At 48.1% G+C, this 17,500-nt stretch overlaps 2 protein-coding genes across 2 annotated transcripts in view; one reads left to right on the forward strand and one right to left on the reverse strand.

Annotated features, from left to right (window-relative positions):
* necab2 (N-terminal EF-hand calcium binding protein 2) overlaps positions 1-17,500 on the reverse strand; it is a 179,739-nt gene that overhangs the window by 59,732 nt on the left and 102,507 nt on the right. The gene's annotated exons all lie outside the window — the stretch shown is intronic.
* LOC134447799 (uncharacterized) overlaps positions 14,515-17,500 on the forward strand; it is a 5,672-nt gene continuing 2,686 nt past the window's right edge. Inside the window, exon 1 of the mRNA XM_063197454.1 lies at positions 14,515-17,500. This exon is cut by the window's right edge and continues 1,123 nt beyond it. Coding sequence (XP_063053524.1) covers positions 15,193-17,500 — 2,308 coding nt within the window. The 5' untranslated portion in view covers positions 14,515-15,192.

Consider the following 17,500-nt stretch of genomic DNA (forward strand, 5'->3'; position numbering starts at 1 on the left):
TGTGTGTGTGTGTGTGTGTGTGTGTGTGTGTGTGTGTGTGTGTGTGTGTGTGTGTGTGTGTGTGTGTGTGTGTGTGTGTGTGTGTGTGTGTGTGTGTGTGTGTGTGTGTGTTTGTGTGTATGTGTGTGTGATGGGCTGCATTAGCTATGCACGCCTCTCTCTCTTTGTCACACACACATGAGAACACACACGCACGCACTCTCTCTCTCTCTCTCTCTCTCTCTCTCTCTCTCTCTCTCTCTCTCTCTCTCTCTCTCTCTCTCTCACACACACACACACACACACAAACACACTCACACGCACACGCACACGCACACGCACACAGACTCACACGCACGCACACACGCTCGGACGCACACACACCACACACAGTACACACTACACACACACTACACACACAGACTGCCGGGTTACACTCCTTATTGCACAGTATCCAGAGCAGCCAAAAGTCACGGCGTGGCGAGGATGAAAGATGAAAGGGAGGGGGAGCAAAGGTGAGCGCCGCAAAGGTCTCTGGTCGCTTTTAGATAAATCAGAGTTGAGAGCAAATTGATCCAGTGGCATTTCCTGCCTCTTAAGGCAGGAGGTAAATGGTAGCTGTCAGAGCAAAAGAGGTGAGGAGACGAGAGAGGTGTTCTCTTCACACCATACCGTAAGCATAGGTGTGTGTGTGTGTGTGTGTGTGTGTGTGTGTGTGTGTGTGTGTGTGTGTGTGTGTGTGTGTGTGTGTGTGTGTGTGTGTGTGTGTGTGTGTGTGTGTGTTTTTGTGTGTGTGTGTGTACGTGTGTGCGTGCCTGTGTGTGTGTGTGTGTGTGTGTGTGCGTGTGTGTGTGTATGTGTTTTGCCTGTGTGTGTACGTGTTGGTGTGTGTGTGTGTGTGTGTGTGTGTGTGTGTGTGTGTGTGTGTGTGTGTGTGTGTGTGTGTGTGTGTGTGTGTGTGTGTGTGTGTGTGAGAGAGAGAGAGAGAGAGAGAGAGAGAAGAGAGAGAGAGAGAGAGAGAGTTTGGGGGAGGGGGTATCTTTCAGAGGGAAGTGGTGTCTTCTGATGGCTCAGGGTGGAATACTAGAACAGATCTCAGCTCTTCTGCTGCAGGCTTTTACATAAGACTTGATGGTTCAAAAATAAGAGAGTGCACTGCAAAAGAGGAAGTTTAGTTTTTTAAAAAGAAATATGCACGTCACAGAACTCAGAGTGGGCTCAACTGCGCAGTGATGCACTTTGGGAATGGAACCTTCGTCACGTAGCCATGGACGCCGACAGTCGGGGAGAAAGGGGTCAGTTATGCGGGGGCCAGGTTCATGTAGTGTGGGGGTCCATTCTTGCTCAAAATTAGGTTCCCATTACAGTGTATGCATTGAATAAGCATCTGCCAATTGCGTTGACTACATTCTCGATGGGAAACTACTCTCTCTTTCCTTTCCTCCCTCCCTCTCCCCCTCTCTCTCTTTCTCCCTCTCCCCCTCTCTCCAATAGGACAAACAACAAAAAAGTAATTGGCTTGCACTGCCTAATCTATGCTTTGTGTTGATGCAAAAACAATAGGTGAAAAAGACCTGAGACCAAAGAATGGCCTACAAAGATAAGGCCTAATGGCAACTCTGGATCGTACAGATTATCAGAGTTACCATGGGGGGGGGGGGAGAACAGGGAATCTGGTCAGACTAATGAACAGACATGACTACAAAGCCCCCTGTGCCCTCAGCAGTGCAGATAGTTCTTGTTTAGTACTATTCTAGACTATACATCAGTAATGGAGGGAAAGGTGTGTGTGTGTGTGTGTGTGTGTGTGTGTGTGTGTGTGTGTGTGTGTGTGTGTGTGTGTGTGTGTGTGTGTGTGTGTGTGTGTCTGTGTGTGTGTCTGTGTGTGTGTGTGTGTGTGTGTGTGTGTGTGTGTGTGTGTGTGTGTGTGTGTGTGTGTGTGTGTGTGTGTGTGTGTGTGTGTGTGTGTGTGTGTGTGTGTGTGTCTGTGTGTTTGTGTGTGTGATGGAAAGAGAAAAGGAGAAAGGAAGGCAGAGGGGTGGGGTCTTGGTCTGTTCTCTGAAGGTGGGATGGGGACAATGGACTACATTTGGGAAAGGACAAGCTACGCATATTCTCTGCAGCTTTGGCAGAATATGGAATGGACGAACAAGTGGTGGAGAGAGAGAAAGAGAGAGAGAGAGAGAGAGAGAGAGAGAGAGAGAGAGAGAGAGAGAGAGAGAGAGAGAGAGAGAGAGAGAGAGAGAGAGAGAGAGAGAGAGAAAGAGAGCGTGTCAGGGCAGACAGACATCATCCGTGAGCTCTGAGCTGAAGTCTGATGCATTATTGAACTATCCTGGAGCAGCGCCATGTTGTACAACTCTGCACCTTTTGTCGTGACAATGGCAGAGCAGGAAGTTATGGGTAGACATGGGAGAGGCTTTATATGGTATGCCTTCAGAGAGAGAGAGAGACAGAGAGAGACAGAGAGAGAGAGAGACAGAGATAAAGAGAGAAAGAGAGAGAGAAAGAAAGAGAGATGTTTTATAGTTTGCCTACAGGGCTAAGTGGGCTGGTACCGCACAAAGCGAGAGCAGAACAGAGCAGTGCGATTGGACCAGATGGTTGACGGCACCCCTGGGTCCCCCTGCCCCATTACAGTGTTCAGACACTGGCCCACTGGCGTCTGGCTCTACGCAGCTCTGGGTTTGGGTGAGAAAGCAAATTGGTCAACTAAATAACCGAGAGAGACTTTTTTTTCTGATGTGGTTCGAGAACAGGAGGCAAATGCAATCTCTTGGGGTTTATTTTCATGAAGTGTCATTGGGCCCGATGGCTGAAACTTTATTCTCAGTCTTCAACACTTTGGCTATGGCTTAATGCTGAGACTGTCATTCATACAGGTCATGGGCCTGGCAGATCTTGGTGAGCACGCGTGTGTGCCCAGAGGCCAGACGTACAGCAGTTGTAGCTCTATGAAGTCCGCTCGCAATATGGCTCCTCTGATGCTTCACGAATTTGATGCTTCAATGGCTTCAAGAGTTTGTTCAAGCCTGCAAGGGCTGTGGAAGCTGCAGTAGGTCAGTGGTTCTTAACCTGGGGTGCGGGCACCCCCTGGGGCTGCGCCAGAGATTTCAGGGGGTGCGCAACTTTTTTTTTGTGTTGAGGTTGTGACTAAAATTCTGCAAGTGAACATTACAATTAGGCCAAATCAAAACCAATTTAAAACATGTTTTGGTCCTCATGTAAAGTCTGATTTGATATTGATTAATGTGTGAAACAAGAATCATTGTAATTAATCACTCAATTTTTAATGCGTATACCCGTGTAGAAGTATCGGTTAGGGGTGCACGGCTTGTATTGGGCACATGTAAGGGGTGCGTTAAGAAAAAAATGTTAAGAACCACTGCAGTAGGCTATAAGGCTGACTTCACACCATGGTGTTGAAGCGTCGCGGGATGGAAGCGACATTTACCTGCGTTGGCGAAATGGAAACAAATGTGCCCTTCCACACCAAACGGCGGTAGTGAGGCGGCATTTGGAAAAATGAAATTTGGGGCGGCAGTGGCCGGCGGTGTTCCATTCAAATGAATGGCAAAGTAGCGCGCTAGCTTTGGCTGTGGGGGGATTTTGAACAGGACTGGCTTCAAACCTGCTGTCAGTGCAATCCCTCTCCCTCTTCCTCCCTCCTTATCTCCCCCTTCTCACCTCTCCTCCAGCATGCAACACTGTTTCGAGTTGTGCAATTTTACCTATCCAGTTCTCATCAGGGTCTGTGCCTAATTTCACAGAGAACGCCTCAAAGAATGCAGAGCTGTGACACTGAAAGCTGATTAACAAACAGATCTCCCCACAAGGCGTTTCCCCCTTATGGATTTAGTGCAGACACTGTACAGAACCCAATTACATATTGTGTAGGCTGTGGATGTTTATCAGGTATTCCGCATGCACGGTTGCCAAACAATTAAAGAATATCTTTCCCATAGGAGTACTGTGCCATGCACAAAGAAACTATTGTTTAATTCATTTTTAAAGTCATGATTGCATTATTAATCAGCCAATGCATCTTTGCCGTAGTTCTATATTGCAGTCACATCTCAAAACTGTGTTCTGCTTCAGTGTCCCCACAGCGTGCTCAGCTGTGTGCCTGTGTGCCTATGTGTATGTGTGTGTGTGTGTGCGTGTGTGTGTGTGTGTGTGTGTGTGTGTGTGTGTGTGTGTGTGTGTGTGTGTGTGTGTGTGTGTGTGTGTGTGTGTGTGTTTGTGTGTCCTCAGCTTTGTCTATTGCCAAATGCTGAGATGCTGAGGATCATTTTGAGCATGGTTGCTAGGATACAGCTAATTGGCTCAGGCCTGCTCTCCGCGGTAGAGTCTAGGACTTGAAATGTTTACGCCTCAAAATAGCTTCCGCGAGTCGGCAGATATGCAGCATAAGCTTTCAGACAGCAGGGCTTCACACCTGCGCTGGTGGTCGCCGCTAGCAACAGCTTTTCATGCTCAGCGGCACCTGTGCTGGCGCCTTGGCTGTTAGCGTGTTAGCGTGGGCTCGGTTGTTAGCGTCTCAGCGTGGGCTCTCACAAACATAATTTTTTCCTACGTGGATAAACAGACATTTTATGGAGGAGTGCAAGTGCTGCAGAGCAGCGAGAAAGCACAGCTTGTGCGAGATACATATTGTAAATTAGCTTTACTGACTAACAATTTAAACATGCCGCATAGACTAAACGACCATTGACATATGGAATACAGTTTGGGCTATGCGTTTCCATCTTCATCTCGCTCACTGCTCCGTCCTGTATGAACGGTGCAGGGTTGGTGTGCAAGACAGGATGGAGGTATAATGGAGGCCAACTAGAGTGGCGTGGAACATTAGTAAACCTCCCTCCCAAAGCCTCATACAGTAGCCTATCGGTAGCACTGAGCTATCGGACTGGTCCTTTAGCTCATGCTGTGCCTCCCATGCCCCAACTGGAGCATTGACTAGGGGGTGGTGGGTTCGGGCCCTGAGTGATGGACCAGAGAGAGTAGAGAGAGAGAGGTTCCATTGGCCCATTGTTTCCGGGTTCTATTATTGCAAGGGGGAGGGGGGGAAATCCCCCTTTAGGCAGACCTAGGCAGACCTAAGGACTGTTCTATTCAATGCTAGGAGTATTATGACACGCCTCTTTAGGCAGACCGGAGCCTGGTCATGTTAGGTGCCCATAGCAACCTATTACATTGGCATATCTCTATATACTTAAAGAATCTCTGGATGGACTGCGCAGGAACACCTCAGTTACAGAGGGCAGGGTTGTGAAAGGAGGAACGGAAGCCTAGGCAGGCTGGGCTGAAGCTCTTGTGTCTGAATGCTTCAGGGTTGGTGCCCTGGGCAGAGATGGGGAGCTGGTGAATGGCAGAGGGCTGCTAGTGGGTAAATGATACAGGGTTGCATGGCTCTACATTAATAACATTAACATGGATAGTAGATGTTAATCTTACTGTTAAACTGCCTCCACAGTTAGCACTTTTAAAACCATGCTAAAAAACAAATTATTCAGAGATGCTTTTAATTAGCATGTGTTCTTATTTTTTATTATGTTTTTACTGCTACTGTTTCCTTTTTTGTATCAACTGTGATTTTATGCTCTTTATTTTTCTTCACAATTTTTTTTAACATTTATTGTTCTAACCTACTTTGCTATTATTATTATTATTATTATTATTATTATTATTATTATTATTATTACTTCTGTAACTTTTTATTTGCAAAGACCATCTTTATGACTTGTGAAGCACATTGAGTTGCCTTGTTGTATGAAATGGGCTATACAAATAAACTGCCTTGCCTTGCCTTACTAGCCGAACACACACTCACTAACGGGTCAAAGTGGCTAGTAAGTATATTTTCTACCAGCCAAACAGAGTTTTCACCAGCATTTGGCCATTTGGCTGGTGTTCATTGAGAGAGCTGCAGGGTTGCTGTCCAAGGCACGTATGAAGAGCTGCTGTGTGAACAGGGTTGGTGTCTGGTGCAGGGATAGAGTGCTTTACATGAATGGCAGAAGGCTGGAGGTCTGTGTGAATGGCACAGGCTTAGTGGAGTGCTACTGTGGGAGATGGGTTGGCATCCAGGACAGTGCGGGCAGTGCCTGTGTCGATAGCAGGGTGGGTAGTGTTGCTAGAGAGCTTCTATATGAATTGCACAGGGTTGGTGTTTGGTGCTGGAAAGCTTATGTCCTCAGCAGCTTGGGTAGGGATGGAGTGTTGTAAATAGCAGAGGCAGAGATTCTTTAAGTATATAGAGATATGCCAACATAATAGGTTTCTATGGGCACCTAACGCGACCAGGTTCCGGTCTGTTTAAAGGGCCGTGTCATAATGCTCCTACAATGAATAGAACAGTCCTTAGGTCTGCCTAGGTCTGCCTAAGGGGGGGCATAATAGAACCAGGAAACAATGGGCCAATGGAACCTCTCTCTCTCTACTCCAGGGGTCCCCAACCTTTCTGGGTCTGAGGGATACCAAGGCCTACCAAGGGCTACACGAGGGCTACTGAGAGCTACCCGAGGGCTACTTTTGTTCAAAATCCTCTACTGATGTCCTGACATCATTCTCAAATCACACTAGATCAAATGGTAATTTGCTTATAAATTATAAGGAAATATTCTTTATTGGCTATAAAGAAACAATCTCATATTTAAATTAAGAAAAGCATTAACTGTGACTAAAATCTTGTAGTCTTGACTGTTTATTAATATCCTTGGTGGCACCTGAGAAGCTCCTGGAGGGCTACCTGGCGCCCGCGGGCACCACGTTGGTGACGCCTGCTCTACTCTCTCTGGCAGAGGGCTGTTGTCAGATTTGGGGTGGTGCTGGAGTAGCCTGGGCAAAAGCCGACTGTTGACTCCGTCAAACAGTCTGGCGAAAGAGGAATCTGTCTCCGTGGAGGGTGGGAGATGGTCTGAGCTTACTCTGCCATACAGAACTTGTGTCCTCAGCAGTTTGGGCAAAGGATGGACATACGGCGTCCTCGTATGTGAATGGCAGAGGGTTGGGCAGGGATTGAGTGCTGCTGTGTGAATGGCAACAGGGCACAGGTGTAAAAAGTAAAATTAAAAGTAAATTCATAGTGTAAGCACTTACTATCATGTGATATTACATGGCTGTTTCACACTTTATTCCTACATGATGATATACTGTAGCTACCTCATGATGTAGGTAGACTGTGTGCTTGTGTCCTGAAAAGGTTGGGCAATGCTGAAGGGAAATGTAACAAAGAAAAAAACACACACATCCGTCTCAAAAAAGTTTCAGGTGACTAGCAAAGTCACATGAAAAATGAAAATTAAGTCCGCACACCAAGCTCCCGTTTCTGTTATTTTAATGTGACGTTTTGGGCATCCTGCTCTTCATCAGACGATGTCTGATTGAAACGTCACATTAAAATAACAGAAACGGGAGCTTGGTGTGCGGACTTAATTTTCATTTTTCATTGCTGAAGTGAATACATTATGAGATGCATTAGTCCCATTAGCATCAGAAACCCTGCTCAGCAGAGTCCGGCTCTCCTTTCTCCAACTCACAGGGCCAAATGAAATGATTCAATTACACACCAGCAAAAGGGCCAGAGAAAGAGTTCATCTTTATTAAAATGCTCCACCGCTGCCCACGATTACTCGTTTTTTAAAAGAAAGAGTCTGTGTGTCTGTGTGTGTGTGTGTGTGTGTGTGTGTGTGTGTGTGTGTGTGTGTGTGTGTGTGTGTGTGTGTGTGTGTGTGTGTGTGTGTGTGTGTGTGTGTGTGTGTGTGTGTGTGTGTGTGTGTGCAGCTGTGTGTGTGTTTGTGTTTGTGTGTTTGAGTGAACACCTCATGACCGAGGTCTTCACCCCCCTCTTCACACACGCACACACACACACACACACACACACACACATTCAGTACATGTACACACACACATGCACACGCACACGCACATACACACACACACACACACACACACACACACACACACACACACACACACACACACACTCGGCTGCCCTGGCCGGGCCATGTGTCTGACCCTGTAAGACAAAGCTTCCCAGAATCCCTGCCGTGGCTGGGGCACGAGATAGAAAAGATATAGATTCAATCACAACCGCATTAGGAGAGGTGGAAAAACAGCAGTCAGGCCCCTAATGCTGTTATTCACCCAGACAGGGCCGCTGACAGCTTTGACCGGGCCCAGGACAAAGTCATCTGTAAGGGCCCGCCAGCCCAATAGATACAATAAAATGAAGACCCAATTCTGGGCCCCCTCTCTCCCTGGGCATGGGGCAACTGTCCATTGTCACGTATACAATCCCCCTCTCCCAATGGTAAGACCCAATCTCATCTCCAATCTCCGACCAAAACTTATAATTTGTGACCACTGTATGTTTGAATAACAAGGCACAAGGCAGTGGCTCTATGTAAGTGAGATAGACTGGGGAATACACTCACAAACTGCTGAGACTGGGAAATACATAGTGCACTCATCTTACTAATACTGGCATGCATGCACGCGCACACAGCGCAAGAAGGCCTGAAGCTGACAGAGGTATGCATGGCTGATAGAAAGAAAGAGAGAGAGAGAGAGAGAGAGAGAGAGAGAGAGAGAGAGAGAGAGAGAGAGAGAGACTTAATGCAAATGTATGTATGTGTGTGTGTGTGTGTGTGTGTGTGTGTGTGTGTGTGTGTGTGTGTGTGTGTGTGTGTGTGTGTGTGTGTGTGTGTGTGTGTGTGTGTGTGTGTGTGTGTGTGTGTGATATTTTTAACACATGTATGCTTAATGTTCCTAATTGACCGTAATGTTCTTTTATGTTATCTGTACGCTTTGGCAACACTGTTACCAATAGGCATGCCAATAAAGCATATTTGAATTTGAATTTGAATTTGAGAGAGAGAGAGACAGAGACAGAGACAGAGACAGAGAGACAGAGAAAGATGGATGGATGGATCACTAGCAGTAGGTGATTGTGCTGCTATTGTGAAATGTGTCCGGCAGAGAGTTAGTGGAGTGTGTCTGGTACTTTACCGCTGCCTATAGACCTGATGGTGAGTGCTGAACATCTGGATATAAGAGTGTAAACAGAAGGCAGCGCTGAGAGAGCTGATGTTTTAATTGGAACCATCCGTCTCGGCCCGCCAATGAGCCGTTCTCTTAATGGGAGACTACAGTGTTGAAATACAGCGCTGAGTGACGGCCCAATAGGACGGAACAGAACTGCAGCCGCGGAAGGCAGTCAACCAATCACATCGACCCGTGCTCAGTCAGCCAATGGCATCGACCGGTGCTCATTCAATACTCTGTGATTTGAGAGGGCCTATAGGGAGGAGAGTGAGGTTTTCCTCAGTACGTTGGGAAGACAAGAGGGATGTGATGACCAAAGGACAAGAGGGTTATGACAAAACTGGGTTGCGTTTCTCGAAACCATAGTTGCTAACTATGTAAGCTACTTTGTTGTTTGCGATGCAATTTCCCATTGGCAACTACCCAAGTTGCTAACAGGTTAACACACACACACACACACACACTCCACCACACAAACACTTCAGGTATTGAGTCTTTAAGTCTTCTCGAGAACTAAAAAGTCAGTGAGAGAGGGGGGCAAGAGAGAGAGAGAAAAATGCTCAAGACAGAACAACACAAAAACAACAGCAGCCTCCTGCCAACGCAGCACGGCACTCTCACTTCACTTCCAAGACATTTTAATCAGGCCGCTTCGGCTCCGCTGTGAGATTTGTAAAGAAATCTGCATGACAAAAGAGGAGGAAGTGGTGCCACTGATCAGGCCATTGTTCGCCCCGCACCGGCACGATGCGGCAACAAGCTGCCCGCTGTGGCGGCCAATTCAGACAGCCAGCAAGAGCGAATATACAGACAAACTGACTGATATTCAGACAGTCAACGAGAGCGTCTGGAGACGGCAGTGAGTGTAGGAGAGGAGAGGAGAGGAGAGGAGAGGAGAGGAGAGGAGAGGCAAGGAGAGACGAGGTGAGGCGAGGCGAGGAGAGATGAGAGGAGAGGAGAGGAGAGGGGAGGAGAGGAGAGTGGAGGAGAAGAGAGAAGAGGAGAGGAGAGGAGAGGAATAGAGAGGAGAGAAGAGGAGAATAGAGGACAGGAGAGGAGAGGACAGGAGAGGACAGGAGAGGACAGGAGAGGAGAGGAGAGGAGAGGAGAGGAGAGGAGAGGACAGGAGAGGACAGGAGAGGACAGGAGAGGAGAGGAATCAAAGGTCACAGTCATCATCGTCCTCTTCACACCACAAAGACTGATGAAGTGATGAAATCAAGAGAGAAAGAGAGAGGGAAGGAGAGTGGCAACCACACTCGGAGCAATTGCGCCATTCAAATGCCATACAGCACATCATCATACAGTGCACCCTGCCATTCAGATCAGATGACTCACAGCGCATCAGTCCTCATTGAGAGAGATGGCTGAGTGAGTATCTCTGCATACTCAATGGCACAGGCTACTGAATGTGTCTTGCAGGCATCTTCACAGGCAGAGATGGAGCCTCACGTTGGCCTCCTTGCAGCATCCGATTCCGCACCGTGAATGGGCCACCTGCATCATCAAAAGGGCCCATACCCACAAACTGTATGTATCCATGTCCTGTGTGTGTGTGTGTGTGTGTGTGTGTGTGTGTGTGTGTGTGTGTGTGTGTGTGTGTGTGTGTGTGTGTGCGCTCGCGTGTGTGTGTGTGTGTGTTTGTCTGTGTGTGTGTGTGAGTGCAGGCATCCTTGCGTGTGTGCGTGCTAACATGCTTCCGTGCACGCTCGCTTGCATGCACGCTCGCTTGCATGCAGTAAGTGTGAAGACAGTAGGCGGAAGGCTGTAGGCTGTAGGCAGTGTTGAGTGGGAGGGGGGTCGGTAGATGTGCCTTGCTGTCTGCTGCTGACTGCATCCAGACGCCTCTCTGCTTTGAGCAATTAACCTGCAGCATATTGCAGCATAATATCACTCTCACAAGACAAGACGGAAGGGAACAGCCATCAGTTCAGTGGGAATTACCACTTCAAAAACTACTGCTGCTATCTTCAAGAATTTCAGGCAAAAATGACTGACTGCTGAACTTTGTTGTTACATTCTTAGCGGAAAGTTAAAGGCATGGATGTGTCAATCATTCAGCAATGGGTTAATAAGTACGAAGAGCCATTGGTTGATACAAATATGACTTAAAGATAACTGGTTCAGAGATCCCATGTACTTTGCATTCATTCATGATAGATGCACTACATGTATAACCCATTAATGAACCACTATTAAATTAATAGGGTTGAATACAGTTTAGTTGCTACAAATTTGCGGTTGTCAGGGAGAGAAATGAGTTATGCAAAAACATAGATACCATGGAATCTCAGCTTGTAGCTTGTAAGTCACTTTGGATAAAAGCGTCAGTTAAGCGTAATGTAATGTAATGAATCTGGTGTTATCAAACCACTTCAATAATATGAGGGAAAATCATGGCAACCTGTACCTGTTTGAAGCGATTTACATGAGCTTACAGACCATTACACAAGCAGAGGCAAGAAAGACATGGAGATGGGGAAGGGAAAGGAGGCAGAGAGAGAAAGAAAGAGAGAGAGAGAGAGAGAGAGAGAGAGAGAGAGAGAGAGAGAGAGAGAGAGAGAGAGAGAGAGAGAGAGAGAGAGAGAGAGAGAGAGAGAAAGAGAGAGAGAGAGAGAAAGAAAAAAAATCTCAGAGACAGAGAGAGAGAATACTACGTGGAGGTTAGGGGGAAGGGAGAGATGGAAAAAAAGATATCCTTTTTTTCAGCAGCAGTGTTGTGGGTTTAATGAACAAGAGAAGACAAGCGTGCTGCAACAGCTCTACCCCCTCATTTACCCACTGGGTTGACGCACCTCTTCACAGTCACACACACACATTTGATTTCTGTCATTTGGATCCAAGAGACAAGCAAGGAGTACAAGATCCAAATATTCTGGAAAAGAGCTTTGATAGGATGACAGATCTTTGAGGCTTCACACTTGTGCTCTCTCTCTCTCTCTCTCTCTCTCTCTCTCTCTCTCTCTCTCTCTCTCTCTCCCTCCCCCCCCCATACACACACAGACCTCCATCCTCTATTACCCATGACTGAGTAGTTGACGCACCCCCTTCACCCAACCACCCACCCACACACACATCCACCCACCCCCCAACACACACAAACACCTCTATCTTCTATTAAGCATGGCTGAGTTTGATGCACAGGTGACAGATCCCCACCCTTCCCCCCAAACCTCTCACTACAACAACTACTTCAATGAATCCATACCCTGCAGTATTCGACCTCCACAGACCTGCTTCCCTTTATCCGAATCAGCTAGAAGTCCATCTCTGGCTCAGAGCTGATCGACGGCAGTCTAAACATGCTGTGTGAGTGTGCGATAATGAGAGAGATAACTTCTCTTAGCCCGGCACTGGCGGCAGATCAAGCGCAGATATGAAGACAGCTGAGAGATAAGAGCAGGGGAGGCGTCCGCATGGGTGTGTATGCGTGCGTGCGTGCGTATGTCTTTGTGCGCGTGTGAGTGTGCGTGTGCATATGTGTGTGAGGCAGTGGTGGTAGCGGCATCTGTGTGTGTGTGTGTGTGTGTGTGTGTGTGTGTGTGTGTGTGTGTGTGTGTATGTGCATGCCTTTTTGCGTGCATGCGTGTGTGTGTCTCTGTGTGTGTCTGTGTGTGTGTGTGTGTGTGTGTGTGTGTGTGTGTGTGTGTGTGTGTGTGTGTGTGTGTGTGTGTGTGTGTGTGTGTACCTATGTGTGCGCGAGTGCGTGTGTGTTTCTCACCATTAGCAAGATCAGAATCCCTTATTATCAGACATGTGGAAACACGAATACACCAAACATCTTTAGAAAAATGAAAGGAAACTAACATAGCATGTGGACAAAGAAGAGCTGTGACTGTGGCCATGCTCATTATCGCCATCGCTCTGGCAACCGGGCTTCTCTTGGAACACTTTTTCTTTGGGTGGAGGTGGTGGTGGGGGGTGGGGGATGGGGGATGGGGGGGGGGGGTGGCATTAACGAAGAGTACCAAGAGAGAAACTAGCGAGCGAAGTACTGGCATCATTAGCTGGAGATGCTAATTTAACTTCCATACACCGCAGAGGGATGCGTTAGCTTCCACACACTGCAAAGACTCGTATCGTATCCAACACTCTGTCAACGCCAACAGCCTCCCCCTGAAGTTCAGAGGGAAAGAGAAAAAATGAAGGAGGAGAAGGAGAGAGAAGGAGAGAGGAGGAAAATGGAAAGAGAACGATAGAGAGATAGTGCAAGAGAGAACTCTGCTATTTATATATCTGGTTCGTTGTTAAGGGGACACCATCTCAACCTCTGGCACAGTCTCTTCCAGCAGCTCTCAACTAAACCTGATGTTGGCATGATGAATACTAATCAGTGTCACACGGTGGATCCACATTCTTGCTAGCAGCCTTTGCACTGTAGGCAAGGGCCATAGTACTAGTTAGCTCGGCTGAGTATGCAGAGCCTGACCACAGAGACGAAAATAAGGGACACTTCCATGGATTGGGATATGCCCACGGGGGATGGTAGGACATTCATATTTCTATGCAGGGAAGGCGACAGGCGGGGGTGGGTACGAAGGGGTCAGTCGTCCCGGGACCAGGGAGAGGAGGGTGGGGGGTGGGGTTAAAATTGGGTCCTCATTACATTGTATGCATTGGGTGGTCAGAACTTTCGTATGAATTCGTCCCTGCCCAGGCCAAAGCTGTCAGCTGCACTATTTCTATGGCAAAACACCATTAAACCTGGGTTGTCTTCGACTGTAACAGGCACAGAGCCCTCTGTCATCCAGGAGTGTCCCCATAAATATCTGGGACGTCACCTCTGCTTACTCTACAGTGCAAGTCATCGAACACCTTTCCTGGTATAGGGAACACTCTCTTGCCTTGTTTTAGAGAAACTCTTTCCTTAGCATATTCTCAGCCGCCTTCCTGCACGGCACGCTTCTTAGCGTATTCATAAGGCCCCTACCCTGAGTATGCTGCTCTGCTCTATACATTATTGATGGCAGGATACTGCCTGACTCCCTGTCCTGAAATTCCCCACAGAAAAGGCAGCAGCTTCCAGGAGAAGTAGAGGAAAGGAAAGGGGAGGAGAGGAGCCTATAGCCATTAATGAGCTGTGGGAGCGTGCGTTGGCAGCATAATGTCAGAGATAAAGTGCACAGTCATAAAGAAGTGGAAGATGAAGAATTAAGAAATTTCGCTTCGGTCTCTATCATGGCGACGTTCTATTCAACAGTGACGTCAGTGGGATTCATGAATAGTGCAAGTAATTGGCTATAAAATGGACGGTTCATTGGAATATGAGCTAAGGAGACCGGTGATTGGCTCATTGGAATGTGAGCTCTGGAAACCTGTTTTGTGATGATCTGCTTCAGAAAATGTTGACATCGGCATGATGGGCCAATAGTGGAGGAGATGTTGTCAAGTTGGATGTGCTGCCATCTCTCTGTCTTTACTGTAACGATGTGGTGGACAGAAAGGTGCCTGTGTGTGTGTGTGTGTGTGTGTGTGTGTGATATCACGAGAGGCCGCATCCTAGAGGGACGCTACATCCCAATGCGGTGGCTCCAACCACCACTGGCCCTGGCTCCATCTGGTGGTGGCATGTGAGATTGCACCTCAACTGTATGTTGCAGCACAGCTGCAGTCACTGATTGCAGCACTCAGCTGGAGCTGAGAAGGACCTGATTAACTGCAGGTTCTGTGAAAACACTCTCGACACACAGACAAGGGGAGAAGGAGTTGGAAGAGCAAATGAGAAGGTTGTGCTCTCTTTTCTGAGCAGGATGGACTTCTGTGGAAGAACTGCTAAAAAGGAAACTCTTAATGAAATACTTACCTGGGCTACTTACCTCTGTGGCGGCTACCCTGTGGAGAAAACACTGAGTCGGTGAGCACTGTGATAAAGACTGAAAAGAAGAATCGTTTTGTTTGAAGAAGATTTATTGAAAAGAGGAACTTTTGATTTCACCTTTCTAAGGAAACAGAGACATTGTTTATTTTGAGCCTTGAGAAGAAAAATCCTTGTTTTGACTTTTGAACTTAAAAGACATTTTCTGTTAACCCCCTTTGAACATCATTAAAAAACCTTTAATTTGAAACTTGTGTCCTTGCACTGTTTGAACTGTACCGCTGAGAGCCGTGTAGCCTCTCGTTATATCACATATGGTGGAGGACGCGGGCAGTTCAAACTGACAGTGCATGAACGACAAGGACACTGAAAATTTAATAGCCAAGTTCTCCAAATTGACAGTAGCCCCTGTAGCCAACATGGAGGCAATACTTAAAGCCCTGGTCGAAAGCCAGCAGGTCCAGATTCAAACCAGTGCTGCTCTTTTAGAAGAGCAAAGGAGGGCCAACAAGCTGAAGACTGAAGAATTGCAGCTGCAGAAACAGATGGCCACTCGCAATGCTCGCCCAATAAAGGCTGGTGACTTTTTATCAAAGTTGGGGGCCACAGATGACATTGAGGCGTATTTACATGCGTTTGAGGCCACTGCCACTAGAGAAGCCTGGCCCAAGGCCCAGTGGGTTGGGCTGTTAGCACCCTTCCTGACAGGAGAATCGTTAAATGCTGTCCAGGACCTACCGCCTGACAAAGTATCCGACTATGATACACTAAGGACTGAGATCCTCAGCAGAAATGGGATCACAAAGTTTGGCATGTCCCAGCGCTTCCATAGCTGGACCTTTCAACATGACAGAGCTCCCCGTGCACAAATGCACGAACTCGCACGCATTGCAAGGAAGTGGCTGGAGCCGGAGAAGAATACGGCAGCAGCTATAGTGGAGACCATCGTAGTAGACCACTACCTACGGGCACTACCACAAGATGCCAAGAGGTTCATCAGTCAGCAGGGGCTGACCACAGCCGACGCCACTGTCGAAGCGGTTGAGAAACACCAGGCCACGGTGGAGATGCTCCGTGCCATCAAGAAGGAGCCCAGGAGCGTAACACCACTACTGAGCATGGGAGGACCCCAGAAGAACCTGAAGACCTCATATCTGGGCAGTGCCGGAAATAGTCAGGCTCAAGCAGGGTCCAGAAGCCAGCCGGGTCTTAGGAAGTCATCCCAAGAGAGCGACCCAAGACAATGCTACCGGTGTGGAGAGATGGGACATATATCCTGGCAGTGTGGGAAACCAAGTGATGAGCCAATGCCCACTGCAGGGTCCTCCAGCGCACCCTCCACCCACCTATATGCAGCGCTTGTGGGCGTCACAGACGTTACAACAGACCGGCCTCCCACCTGCCCAGTGACCGTGAATAATCATGATGTGGAAGCCTTGCTTGATTCAGGGAGTCGGGTCACCCTGGTGCGGAAAGACCTGGTGCCTCCATCATGCTTGACCACCAGTAGCGCCCTCCCCATCTCCTGTGTCCATGGGGACACCAAAGACTATCCCATCACCAAGCTCACCATGACCACTACCCGGGGAACCATTCACACCATGGCTGGAGTGGTTGATTCCCTTCCTGTTGCGGTCCTGATCGGAAGGGACTGCCCCGCCTTCCACTCACTGTGGAGAGAGACGCAGGAGCGTCAGACCAGGGCCCTCCGGAAATCGAAAGGTAAAAGTCATCGAGTGCAAACCTCAGAGCCACTCAACCCTGCCCCTGCTCTTGTAGGAGTGCTGGACAATCAGGATGATTCAGCGACCACCCCCGACAGTGCAGAGGAGAACGTGGCTTCAGGAAACGCTTCAAGTTCCAGCGAGGAGGATGCCTGCGAGCTGCCCCCTCTCACAGGCGAGTATGGCGTTGCACAGTTACATGACCCCACTCTTGCAAATGCCTTGAAGAATGTACAGGTGTTAGAGGGAGTAGTCCTAGGAGGTAGAGCAAGCCCTACTTACCCCCATTTTGCAATAAGTCGAGGCTTATTATACCAAGTGGGCAAAGAGAATGATGCAGTAATTGAGCAGCTCCTTGTACCACAGCCATATCGAGACACTGTGCTAAATTTAGCACACACACACCCCCTAGGGGCCCACCTAGGAATGGACAAGACAAAAGAAAGAATCATACAACGCTTCTATTGGCCAGGAGTGCACAAAGAGGTTGAAAATTATTGCAGAAGTTGCCCTGAGTGCCAGCAGAAGGCGCCTAAGCCCTCATACAGGAACCCACTCATCCCCCTGCCCATCATAGAGACTCCGTTTGAGAGAATAGGGCTGGACATAGTTGGCCCCTTGCCAAAAAGCTCTAGAGGACACCAGTACATCCTGGTCATCGTGGATTATGCCACCCGATACCCCGAGGCCATCCCGTTGAGGAAGGCCACATCCAAACAGATTGCCAAAGAGCTTTTCCTCCTCTCCACCAGTCTGGGCATACCCAAGGAGATATTGACGGACCAAGGGAGTCCGTTCATGTCCAGAGTAATGAAAGACCTCTGCTCTTTGCTGAGGATAAAACAGCTGAGAACGTCCGTCTACCATCCTCAGACAGACGGCCTAGTCGAGCGATTCAACAAGACCTTAAAATCGATGCTGAGAAAGGCCATAG

Source organism: Engraulis encrasicolus, chromosome 4, assembly GCF_034702125.1.
Source record: "Engraulis encrasicolus isolate BLACKSEA-1 chromosome 4, IST_EnEncr_1.0, whole genome shotgun sequence".
Lineage (NCBI taxonomy): Eukaryota > Metazoa > Chordata > Actinopteri > Clupeiformes > Engraulidae > Engraulis > Engraulis encrasicolus.